This window comes from Rana temporaria, chromosome 9, assembly GCF_905171775.1.
Source record: "Rana temporaria chromosome 9, aRanTem1.1, whole genome shotgun sequence".
NCBI classification, from domain to species: Eukaryota; Metazoa; Chordata; class Amphibia; order Anura; family Ranidae; genus Rana; species Rana temporaria.
In genome coordinates, this window is record NC_053497.1 from 177460199 (window position 1) to 177473533 (window position 13335).

Consider the following 13335-nt stretch of genomic DNA (forward strand, 5'->3'; position numbering starts at 1 on the left):
TAATATTTTTTTTTACTAGTAATGGCGGCGATCAGCGATTTTTTTTTCGGTATTGCGACATTATGGCGGACACTTCGGACATTTTTGACACATTTTTGGGACCATTGGCATTTTTATAGCGATCAGTGCTATAAAAATGCATTAGATTACTATAAAAATGCCACTGGCAGTGAAGGGGTTAACACTAGGGGGCGGGGAAGGGGTTAAGTATGCCTGGGTGTGTTCTTACTGTGGGGGGGGGTGGCCTCACTAGGGGAAACACTGATCTTCTGTTCATACATTGTATGAACAGAAAATCAGCATTTCCCCTGCTGACAGGAACGAGAGCTGTGTGTTTACACACACAGCTCCCGTTCCCCGCTCTGTACCGAGCGATCGCGTGTGCCCGGCGGCGATCGCGCCCGCCGGGCACACGCACGGGAGTCGGGGGCGAGCGGGGGGCGTGCGCCCCTAGTGGCGGCTAAAAGGCAGGACGTCATATTACGTGCTCTCGCCTAGGAGAGCCACCTTGTGGACGTATTTCGACGGTGCGGCGACGGCAAGTGGTTAAACATTCTTAAAGAACATCTGGGGCTCAGGAGTAGAAACAGTAAGGACCCCTAAACTTCTACCTGGAACATGACCCTATAGCTCTAAATGTGACGCTGGGGCTCAGCTGTGTAGGGGATAGATACATATATAGATAGTAGACATGTGCACACTGAAATATTTTATTTTGGAATTTCGTTTTTATCCGGAAAAATAAATGTATTTAGTTACTCCCAAATTTTGGTTTTATTTATTTAGTTTTGTTATAAAATGCATTTGTCCAAAAATCCGAATGAATTAAGGTCGAATCTGTCATTGAAGGCTTATGGTGTCTGTCGGATGTTCTAAGAAGATTTGACAAGCAGCCAAACTGTACGACGCCACCATTGTATATTTCCGGTCGAATGTTCCGCCTACAAGCTATAGAAGAATTCTAATGTTGTATGACACTAGTAATAATTATATTTATTAATTATTATTACTAGTCAACCAACATTCAAATTCTTCTATAGCCTATGGGCCGAGAATTTGACCAGAAATATACGATTGTGGCGCCGAACAGTTTAGCTGCTTGTCGAATCTTCTTAGAACTTTCGACAGACAACATAAGCCTCCAATGACAGATTCAACGTTTGTATGTTTTTCGCTGCTTCGTCGAATCTCCGTTGTTCATGTCAAATGGTCTACCCCCAACACTGTCTCTATAATGTTGAATCTTTTCTCTCTATGTAGAATAATCTTGGACTAATAGAGTTGGGTTAGGCACATTTGACCGCAGGTTCGATAGACACAGATTGCTATTGTCAGCATTGAATCTCCTATCTATATCAAACTGTTGTAGCAACGAAAATAAAGCATTTTTTTTATGTCAGATCTTTCGGATTTCGAATTCTGCACGTTTTTTTCGTTTGTTAAAACGATAACGAAAATACCCAAAATTCGGACTGTGACAGACTCACCTTGGACAGAGGCTTTGGAGGGGACTGAATGCTAGCCTCTTGCCTTGCGATCAGGGGCCCTGGCATTTGGGGGAACGGTGGTCTTTGTGAGCTGTATGCCTGGGGACCCTGTATATGCCATATTAGAGTGACTGATTCATACTGTTGGGACATACAGTGTAAGGAGATGCTAATGCCGTCACCTCCAGCCATCTGTCTGTTCTCTGTGCTAATTGACCCGGCTATTGTGTGAAGATGTCTTGTGTTTACACTTATGATAATGTGTATTGTATAGCAGGTGAGCGAGGAGACGCGACGTCTACCCTGAAAGGTCATATCTATGAGTCGCCTAGTCTGGGTAAATGATTAGTTAATTAGCTCATGTTAATTTATGTTCTGGTTACCTCCTCTTAACTGTATATAAGGTTGTATTCTTGGTTCTAATAAAGACTCCATTTTCAGCAGACAAACAAGTCTTGTCTCGTTGTGTGCTTGAGAGCAGCTGGAATATCTGATATCTATATCTAGACTGATAGGAAGCGGTATATGACGGAAGCACTCAAGCGGAGTGTGGGACGTTCCGTTACACGGACGAAAATGCATTTGGGCGAAAACGAATGCACATGTCTAGTAGATAGATAGATATTGGTCATGATAAAACTTTAAATTGGATTGCTAATTATTTATGTAGCGCCCCCCCTACTTTCAGTATTGGCACTACACTAAAGTTAGTGGGGAATGAGAGAGTTGCCTTGCTCCCATTCACTAATTGTTTGAATTTCTGGGACTTCTGTCGTTCCAGAAATGTCCGCTGGGTCAGTCTGTGGTCCGGGGATGCAATGTCATCCCTGACCAGCAGTTGGCACCAGCAGGATTCTGGCAGAGCAAGTTTTCCCCAGCAGCCAATTAGAGAAGTTTCTTCCTCGCAAGGCATGCTGGGGGAGAGTATATCTGTGACAGGGGTCATGCGTTCTAAAATCTTCGCGGGGTCCCGTTCCAGGTGCGGCATCCACCTTCAGGGTGCGCGCATCCATGGATCCCACCGGCGTGGCCCACCTGGCCAAAGTTGCAGTCTACGAAAACCCTCATCCGGAGGTACAAGGGGACCCCAGTGACTCGCTGGGTGGGTTCCCGGTTCTACTGAAAGGATCCCAGGCTGGGTGCCGTTATTGGGGAGTTGGTTTGAGGAGGACCCGGAGGCAGGTCGTCCAACAGAGCCTGAACAAACCAATTGGGGATCCGGTGACCAGAGTACTGAGAGGTATGTTGCTGTCATCTGGTGACCAACGCAGAAATCTACTGGAAGGATTGCTTTATTGATTTACCTAGCTCAGTTACTGTACTTGGCCCGTGAGACAGGCCCGCATCCTCCCAGAAATCCTAAGTGACACCTTGGCTACCAGACTTGTAGAAAAAAGAGTCTGTCCGGGGGCACTTTACCCACTCAGATGGAGTGGCGACGTGTTACAAATTGGTACTATGCGGAGCAGTACTGACTGCTCCATTTAATATCCAGGCCTGATACTGCAAAGTTCTCTCCTCTTTCTTCATCAACCTTGACCTTCCCCACTGATGTTGATGTTGGCCGTGTTGGGCCTGGAAAATAAAGCATTGAGAAAACCTTTATTCACTGTCTGGACCTTCGCTCACCGCTTTTGCTCTCACTGTTACACCCCCTAGACAACGCCAAGGTAACTTAGCAGGCCGGTCCCAAAACAAATCAGCGGCTCCTTCGGGGGTGAGCGCTACATTTATTTTGATACTTGAAACATAACTATTGTGAGGAACACGGCTATTTACTGCCTCAACCAAAATAAGAGTCACTGGGGTACCACATTATAAAGAATTCGACAATGTAGATCTAGCTATTCCTGTCTATGTCTAAATCCGCCCACACGTCCAGATCTTTGACTGCTATGGGTTATTTATTCTTTTATACAATTATCACTTTTTAACTTTCCATTCTTCTACAGACTGAGTGGAAAACAAGTCATAACACTGATCTTACATTGCAAGAATTGCAGATAATTTAAGCTAAATGAAAAGAACAGAATACATTCCCGCATGTCAAGTCTCCAATCCCTCCTGCCCTCTCCCTTTCTTCTCTTGCATCACCCCCCAGACTGACGAGTATCCGGGCTCCGGCTCATGTGTAGAGTTAAAGCCTCACCGAGATCCAGATGTTTTATCTTACAGCTACCTGGATTTATCAGACAGCTACTCAGTCTACATCTGAATGTAGAAGAAAATTAGTCTAGTTCTTCGAATTTAGTCTTCAAAATGTAGAGAGACCCACAGTACATGGTCCTCCAGGTTCCCAGGATTCATGGGGGGGGGGGGACAGAAATGATGGATGGAAAACAATTTAGAGAAATGTGGGAACAAGGAATTGCAGCAATAATAAGGAATCGGGTGTACGTCTTGGTGCTTCGTATACAGCTACTAATGTCGTAGCTCCCTCGGACCCTGTGGTCTCGCAAACAAGTTTCTAATGCTCAATGAGAAGAAAAGAAAAGTTCTATAAAACGTTTAAAGGAATACGTAAATTTTATTTAAAACACGTGATATAATCTACACCAGCCTTTCTTTAAAATGTTTTTAATTTGGAGGAACCCTTGAAATAACTTTCCAGGCTCAGGGAACCCCCTACTAACAACCAAGCCCTGTACACACGCTCGGTTTTCTCGGCGGTAAAAAAATCCACGCGAAAACCGAGGGAAAAGCCGAGAACCCGGCGGGAAAATATAGATGGGTGTTCTCTATTTTCCCGACGGGATTCCCGGCTGTTTTCCTGCCGGGAAAACTGCGAGGAAGCATACACGTCTGGTTTTCCCGGCCAAAAGCTTTCTTGGCAGTTTTCCTGCCAGGAAAAAACGGTCGTGTGTACGAGGCTTCACTTTGTCTACGGCTCATCGTACATTAGCTTGATGGTCGCATCGAAGAATGCCCCTTACATTTGTGGTCATTGGGATACATCCTCTCCTTACAGATACAGTAGCTAAAAAGATCATTGTTTCAGTGGCTACTTATCTAAGAGGCAAGATTTGCTCAAGAAACCCCTGGCAACCTCTGGAGGAACCCTGGTTGGGAAAGGCTGATATATACCAGTGGTCTCTGTGAGGTTGTTGGTTCAACTGGACCCGGGCTTTTGGACCTCTGGATGTATGGAAACTCCCTGATGCATCGGCAAGTCAAGACACACGCAGCGATACGGTGAATCAAAGACTAGGATTTATTTCTTGCACCTATTCAAAACATACAAGAAAAGGAACGCCCTTGGTTCAGCCAATCATAGTAAAGTAATTTAGTATATACAAGTAATTCAGTACGTCACAATTATACAACATTCATTTTTAAGCGTGCATTCATCTACCCTGGAAGCATGAAAACATAGCAATCTATTTTCTGTGTAGCCAACTAAAACTTGTTCTACCGTATGCCTTCTCTTGTTATTGTTCTCTGCTCCTAACGGTTCTGGGTTAAAGCATACATCTTATACAAGCATTGATATTATGGGGGAACTCTAGCAAGCCTTACAATGCATTGATATTATGGGGGAACTCTAGCAAGCCTTACAATGCATTGATTTTATGGGGGAACTCTAGCAAGCCTTACAGTCTCCTAACTGCGGCCCGGGGGCCAGATGTGGCCCTTTGCATGCCTTTATCAGGCCCTTGGGACACTTTACTTTCCACTGATACAAGGCACTATTCCTTCTACATCAACAATGGGGCATATATCCTGTCACTTATACCAACAATGGGGTACCATTCTTTCCACTGACACCAATGATGGGACATTATTCCTCCTGCGGGAACCAACTACAGGGCACTATTCTTCCCACTGACACCAGTGACAGGGAACTATTCCTCCCACTGACACCAGCAATGGGGCTTTATTTCTTCCACTGATGGGGCACTATTCCTTCCCCTGATATCAACAATGGGGAAATAATACCAATGATGGGGCATTCTTAACTTCCATTGACACCAAGGCATTTTCTACTGCCATTGGCCACAGTCTGGCTCACTTACAGTCAGAAGTACAGTAAACTGTCCCTTTGTTCAGAAAGTTTGGAAAACCCTGATCTATACTAACACACCCTATTCTGTAACTGAATGTGACTTAAAAATGAATAAAGGGAATCTGTCACTAAAATAAAATTTGACATCAAAGACATACTTGCAAAAAAGAAAGCATATCCTTACCTCTCTTGCTGCCCATGCCATTAAATTTGGCTCTGATGAACAGAAATCGCTTCCTGAGGTCTATTTAGAAGCCTAAACTCTGGCACTGTCACACACTCTGGTATTCCACGTGCTGCACTCTAGAGGGACCTCAGCCAACTTACAGGGGATCAGTGGGAGGAAGCCATGCAATCCATAACCTCATGCTCTCTGAATGTGTCACAAAAAGTTTCCCAATTGTATATGTAGCGCCTGGCTACTTTCAGAGCTGGTGCTATTGTAAATTTAGGGGAGTTGAGAGAGTTAATTGGCTCTGATCATGTTTATTTGGTTTAAATTTAGGGCCTCTGCTCCAGCTTTGGCTGTGCTGTCTGTGCATACTGACGTTGTTTGGGGGGTTGGTCCCACCCCAGACCGACAGGTGGCAGCAGTAGGGTCAGGTGTACTTGGATATTTCTCCCCGGCAGCCAATCAGAAGGGTGAATCGCTTTGCTGTGCATGCTGGGGAGGGGGTATTTAAAGGGCAGACGCCATTGGTTCGTCGTCTTCTTCCCGCCCTGGAGCTGGGCAGTCGTCCCACCACCCCCGTGTGTGGCCCTCCTGGCAGGGGTGTGTGTTGCAGTGTTCCTGGCTTTCGGGACCCCATTGGTCCGGAGCAAAATTCATCTGCCTTGTGGACCCAGTTGGTCGACTGGGTCCCTAATTTGACAAGTGGTCCTGTCCGTCCAATTGGAGGAAGATGACTGATAAGGAACCTGTCTGGGGGATACTGAGCATGAGGCTGGTGTTCCAGGAGAGGCCTACCCGCTCATCGAAGGACATTGTGAGTCTGAAAGTCTGGACAGAGGTCGCCTATCAGTCCCTGATATACCCAAAGCTGTCGGAAGGAGATCCGGGTGTTGAATCCAGTTAAGAAGGCTTTGAGACCGAAGCTATCTCCACCTTCAGGAGGGTCCATGGCAGGGACTTCACCCTAAAAGTTATTCGAGTGACACTCTGGCTGCTAGGCTGGTGAGAGAAGCCTATCCAGATGCACTATACCCACTCTGGCTAGAGTGGCGACAAAAGTTGTCGTAGGAAGCAGGACTGTTTCCGTAACCAGTTACACCTGAATCTGTCATCTTCCATTTCTACTGTCCCTTCACCTTCTACTAATTTTACCATTTTACCCCATTGGGTAATAAATGCACAGAAAAGACACCTGTCGTGTGGGCATTGACTTTATTACAGCTTTTATCCAGTACCCTAGACGGCGGAGATACAGAGGTAGCGTGCCACCCAACTCAAACCAGCAGCTCCTTGGGGGGTAGTGCTACATATATATTGTTAAGAGTACATTACACTCCGACAAAACTACATAGGATGGGCAGACTGGCGGACCCTTTGTGTTGTCGGTGGCACAACGGGGATCTCATGTATCTCTTGTGGCGCTGCCCAAAGCTTCATAGGTATTGGAGCGAGGTGGACGGTACACTCAATGGAGTGTTTCAAATGAAGGTACCTTTAGACCCTATATGTTGTATACTGGGGGTTCTAGAGGAGGTGATCCCGGAGGAATTGATCAGGGTTGCATTCAGGCCAGGAAACTCATCTTAATGGGCTGGAAATCAACCTTGCCACCTACTATCACTTCCTGGATAACACACATGGGGAACACACTCATGGAAAAGTATATCTACCAACATAGGGGATGCCCGGGCAGGTTCAAACGCATATGATCACGCTGGTTAGATACACCTAGTCTAAGCCCTAGGGAGCTTGTGATGTCTAGACTTCTACAATGTCCCTAGCGGTGACAAGAAAATGGGTGGAGCATCTTGATGAGTAGTACCGGTAAGCTTAAAGGGGTGAAAAGTTTCATGTTTTTTCACCTTAATGCATTCAAACAGAATTCAGTGCACATGAGAACCACTACAGTGGTCAATAAGGCAGTAAATTGTGTGACCTCAGAGACCATAAACCTTGAATTATGGCGGGAGGGAGCTATGATGGGTATACTGATGTAAATGGGGCCCCTGATGTAAGAGGGCTCTGATAGGGTCACCTGAAGTAAGGAGGGGCTATGATGGGGATCCTAGTGTAAGAGGGGACTCTGATGGGGACACCTAATGTACGGAGGGATTTTGATGGGGGCACCTGATGTAAATAGGACTCATATGGGGACTCTGATGTAAGGAGGGAGTTCTGATGGGTACGCTGATGTAAGGGGGACTTTGATGATACCTGATGTAAAGGGGGACTATGATGGAGACCCTGATATAAGGAGGACACTGATGGGGACTCTGATGTAATGGGGAACCACGATAGGGACCCTGATGTAATGGGGGATCCTGATGAGAAAGATGCAAACTGATTTTTTTAATGGCTCAAGTTTATTTAGAATTTATTTGCTCTGTATGAATATGTAACTCTTCTCCTTCTATCTATCTATCTATCTATCTATCTATCTATCTATCTATCTATCTATCTATCTATCTATCTATCTATCTATCTATCTATCTATCTATCTATCTATTTCTCTCTCTAATCTATCTATCTATATATTTCTCTCTCTAATCTATCTATCTATCTATATATTTCTCTCTCTAATCTATCTATCTATATATTTCTCTCTCTAATCTATCTATCTATATATTTCTCTCTCTAATCTATCTATCTATATATTTCTCTCTCTAATCTATCGATCGATCGATCTATCTATCTGCCTGCCTGTCTGTTCTTCTGTCTCAGTCATTTGTGTATGGTATGAAGTTTGCAGTGCACTTGGGTATATTTTACTACTGAAGAAGAATACACGCCTAGTGAAAAAAGAAAAGAAAAAAAATGTAAGGAAGGATTGGTATGGGAGATCATTAAGTCACTGAAATATAATTCCCCTTCTGTGGTCCTGCAGCAGCAGACTCTGTGTTACACAATTGCCTCTCCAGCTCTCTCCCTTACTCCAGCCTTACTCACTGTCCCTATAGCAACTCCAAGGATGAAGACTATACTAGAAGAGACAGGACTTCCAGAAGTAAGGAAACTATATATATATATATATATATATATATATATATATATATATATATATATATATATATATATATATATATATATATATATATATGTATATATAATAAAAACAACACATAATGAAAAAAAAAAAAAGAATATATATATATATATATATATATATATATATTCTTTATTTTTTTTCATTATGTGTTGTTTTTATTTTATATATATATATATATATATATATATATATATATATATATATATATATATATATATATATATATATATATATATATATATATATAAATGTGTGTGTGTGTGTGTGTGTGTGTGTATATGTGTGTATATATATTTATATAGATATATATAGATAGAAGATATAAATATATATTTTATATTTATCTTTTTCTATTAAGGCAGAAGTATCAAAACCAAAAAAGTGGAATTCCCAAAAATGTGCGATTTTGGCGATATCCGCCTGCGTTGTTGCGGTCATATCACTAACGCTGCTCTTCTGTGTGAAAGAATTTTGGAAACCGCTTCCAGAGAAGGTAAGTCACCTTCCACACAGCCTTAGCATTAAATATGCTTAATTTTTGTTTATTTATTTTTTAATATGCGTGAAATCATAGGTATGACATCATATTTAGTGATCAGATTTGTATGGTGGTGCAAACTGGGTCAGGGAATGTTTTTTTTTTGTTTGTTTTTTTAAGATTACTCACTACCACCTTTGGACTTTATTGGTATGGTATGGGCAATCAAAAAAAAAAAAGAAGAAATCGGAAATGTGGTTTACTGGCGTACGCAAAAGGGTGGAGTCAGCTGTCACTAAATTACCCTCCAAAAAAATCGGAACATGGCAGCACTTTTTTTTCTTTAACTTGCGCGCGTCACTTAGTTGAGCGTTGGTCTTTGAAGCTAATATAGAACTGCTATAGTTTACACTAATGTCCGGTTCACACGATGACATTATCGGGCGAATGATCGTTCATTTTTTTTTTTGCATGCTAATCTCAGATCGAATCTGAAGGGTTTACGAAAGTCACGAAAATTCTCGAACTACAGAAAAAACATTTCGGAAGTGATGTCATGTGTTGTAATGCATTTGTAATGCTGGCTGTGGGGGGTCAATGGAGTCAATGATTGCTGGAGGATCTATTTTTGTGGGGGGGGGGGTCTAGTGTTGCTGGGGAGGTCTATTGTTCCTGGGGGAGTATCTGTTGTTGATGAGGAGGTCTATTGACACTGGCTGCTAGGAGATCTATTGTTGCTGGCTGGGGTCTATTGTTGTTGGGGTGTGGGGTATTTTGTTGTGTTGACTCTATTTTTGCTGGGGAGGATCCATTGTTGCTGGGAGGATCTATTGTTGCTGAGGTGGTGGCTCTCTTGTTGCTGGGGGGCTCTATTCTTGCTGGGGGCTCTATTCTTGCTGAGGGGATCCATTGTTGTTGGCTGCAGGGGATCTCTTTTACCACGTTTCTTGTTATCAGTATCCATTTCCATACAAGATTACTTCCATACAATGTAGGGTTAGTACTGGGAGGTGGGTAGGGGGTGGAACCAATGAATGGTGCTTAGAGGTGGGTAGGCGCTGGAACCAAGGAACGGCGCTCAAAGGTGGGTAGGGTGTGGAATCATGGGATGGTGCTCAGAGGTGAAACCAAGAAATGGTGCTCAGAGGTGGGTATGGGGTGGAACCATGGGACTGTGTTCAGAGGTGCGTAGGGGGTGGAATCAAGGGACGGTACTCAGAGGTGGGTAGTGGGTGGAACCATGGGATGGTGCTCAGAGGTGAGTAGGGGGTGGAACCCAGGAACAGTGCTCAGAGGTGTGTAGGGGGTGGAACAATGGGACGATGTTTAGAGGTGGGCAGGGGGATGGAACCCAAGAACAGTGCTCAGAGGTGGGTAGGGGGTGGAACTATGGGACAATGCTCAGAGGTGGGTAGGGGTGGAGCCATGAGACAATGCTCAGAGGTGGGTAGGGGGTGAAACTATGGGATGGTGCTCAGAGGTGGGTAGGGGGTGGAAGCAAGGAACGGTGCTCAGAGGTGGGTAAGGGGTGGAACCAAGGAACGGTACTCAGAGGTGGGTAGAGGTGGAATCATGGGACAATGCTCAGAGGTGGGTAGGGGGTGGAACGGTGCTCAGAGGTGGGTAGGGGGTGGAACCAAGGGACGGTGCTCAGAGGTGGGTAGGGGGTGGAACCCAGGAACAGTGCTCAGAGGTGTGTAGGGGGTGGAACAATGGGACGATGTTTAGAGGTGGGCAGGGGGATGGAACCCAAGAACAGTGCTCAGAGGTGGGTAGGGGGTGAAACTATGGGACAATGCTCAGAGGTGGGTAGGGGGTGGAGACATGAGACAATGCTCAGAGGTGGGTAGGGGGTGAAACTATGGGATGGTGCTCAGAGGTGGGTAGGGGGGTGGAACTATGGGACAATGCTCAGAGGTGGGTAGGGGGTGGAGCCATGAGACAATGCTCAGAGGTGGGTAGGGGGTGAAACTATGGGATGGTGCTCAGAGGTGGGTAGGGGGGTGGAACTATGGGACAATGCTCAGAGGTGGGTAGGGGGTGGAGACATGAGACAATGCTCAGAGGTGGGTAGGTGGTGAAACTATGGGATGGTGCTCAGAGGTGGGTAGGGGGGTGGAACTATGGGACAATGCTCAGAGGTGGGTAGGGGGTGGAGCCATGAGACAATGCTCAGAGGTGGGTAGGGGGTGAAACTATGGGATGGTGCTCAGAGGTGGGTAGGGGGTGGAACCAAGGAACGGTACTCAGAGGTGGAATCATGGGACAATACTCAGAGGTGGGTAGGGGGTGGAACGGTGCTCAGAGGTGGGAAGGGGATGGAACCAAGGGACCGTTCTCAGAGGTGGGAAGGGGGTGGAACCAAGGGACGGTGCTCAGAGGTGGGTATGGGGTGGAACCAAGGGACCGTTCTCAGAGGTGGGAAGGGGGTGGAACCAAGGGACCGTTCTCAGAGGTGGGAAGGGGGTGGAACCAAGGGACGGTGCTCAGAGGTGGGTATGGGGTGGAACCAAGGGACCGTTCTCAGAGGTGGGAAGGGGGTGGAACCAAGGGACGGTGCTCAGAGGTGGGTAGGAGGTGAAGACAAGGGGGATCTAAGAAGGAGGGAGTCCCTGCATCTATTCTTTGGAAAAAAATATCCCTGATGTTGCCATTTAATGACGTAAGTTTTAAATTAAATCTAAACTTTATACTTTAGGCTTTTGGTGCTTTCCTTCTTGCACAACCAGTCCCTACTCAAGGTTTTAATTGCTGTATGTGACCCTCTCGATGGGGTTGATTTACCCCAACATTTTGTAAATGTGGTGAAATTTCAGTTCGCAAAGAACACCCAATCATATGCAAGGAAAGAAAAAAATGCATTTTTGCTGTCACATGATTGGAGGGGGGAAGTCAGCGGCTCTTCACCTCATTCACTATCCTCCCAGGGAAAATTCCCTTTGTATAGTGCAAATTCCCTTGGACATTGAAATGCCTATTTGCCTTTAGTAAACCAACTCCTATGTGTGCTGTTGATGACCACTGTAACCAGGAATGAATATGAAATTGCGGGAAAGTCAAAAATTTTGAGTTGTGACCGGAACAGGAATAGAGGAGAAATCTTTGCATTGGGACACTTGTGGACTTAGCCCTGGTTCACGCTGCCGCAACTTGTCATGCGTTTTGGGAGTTCAAAGTCGCATGAAAAGTCGCACCAGATTAATGGCAATGGAACCGTTCTAATCGGTGCGACTCAAGTCGCTCTGACTTAAAAAAAAAGGGTCCTAAGGAGAGGATCTGGGCTATTCTGTGCAAAGCCAATGCACAGAGCAGGTACCGTATTTATCGCGGTATAACGCGCTCCCGCGTATACCGCGCACCCCTAAAGTTGCCCCGAATCCTGTGGAAAAAAAGTTTTTTTTTGTACTTACAGTTTTGGTGTCTTGCGCGGCGTCCATCGGCGGCCTCGTCGGGTCCGGCGTCCGTCTGCGGCTTCGGGTGTCCTCTTCGTCGGGTCCGGCGTCCTTCTGCGGCTTCGGGTGTCCTCTTCGTCGGGTCTGGCGTCCGTCTGCGGCTTCGGGTGTCCTCTTCGTCGGGTCAGGCGTCCTTCTGCGGCTTCGGGTGTCCTCTTCGTCGGGTCCGGCGTCCGTCTGCGGCTTCGGGTGTCCTCTTCGTCGGGTTCGCCGTCCTTCTGCGGCTTCGGGTGTCCTCTTTGTCGGGTCCGGCGTCCTTCTGCGGCGTACTCGCGTCCTCCCCGCTCGTTTCCCGCGCCGAGTTTGAATACTGCGCCGACATATACCGAGCGCAGTACACTCGTGTATCGTCGGGCAGGCTCAGCAACTCTCGCGCTGACGTCCTGTACGCTCAGGACGTCAGTGCGAGAGGCGCCGAGACTGCCCGAAGATACACGAGGGTACTGCGCTCGGTATATGCCGGCGCAGTATTCAAACTCGTGGCGGGAAAGCGGGTATCGGCGTATACCACGCACCCACGATTTTGCCCTGATTTTCAGGGCAAAATAGTGCGCGGTATACGCCGATAAATACGGTAAGTATAACATGAAAAAAAAAAAAACGTTGCCTTTACAATCACTTTAAAATAATTTTATATATATAAAAAAAATGAAAGAAAATTTGGATTTTGATGCAACTTAATGACATGTATACACAA

The 13335-nt window shown here is 45.7% G+C and overlaps 1 protein-coding gene across 1 annotated transcript in view; it reads left to right on the forward strand.

The window, feature by feature from the left end:
* The first annotated feature begins 8529 nt into the window (after positions 1-8529).
* The window catches only part of TNMD (tenomodulin), an 81831-nt gene continuing 77025 nt past the window's right edge, over positions 8530-13335 (forward strand). Inside the window, exons 1-2 of the mRNA XM_040325038.1 lie at positions 8530-8666; positions 9067-9201. Coding sequence (XP_040180972.1) covers positions 8631-8666; positions 9067-9201 — 171 coding nt within the window. The 5' untranslated portion in view covers positions 8530-8630. The remainder of the gene's footprint in view (positions 8667-9066; positions 9202-13335) is intronic.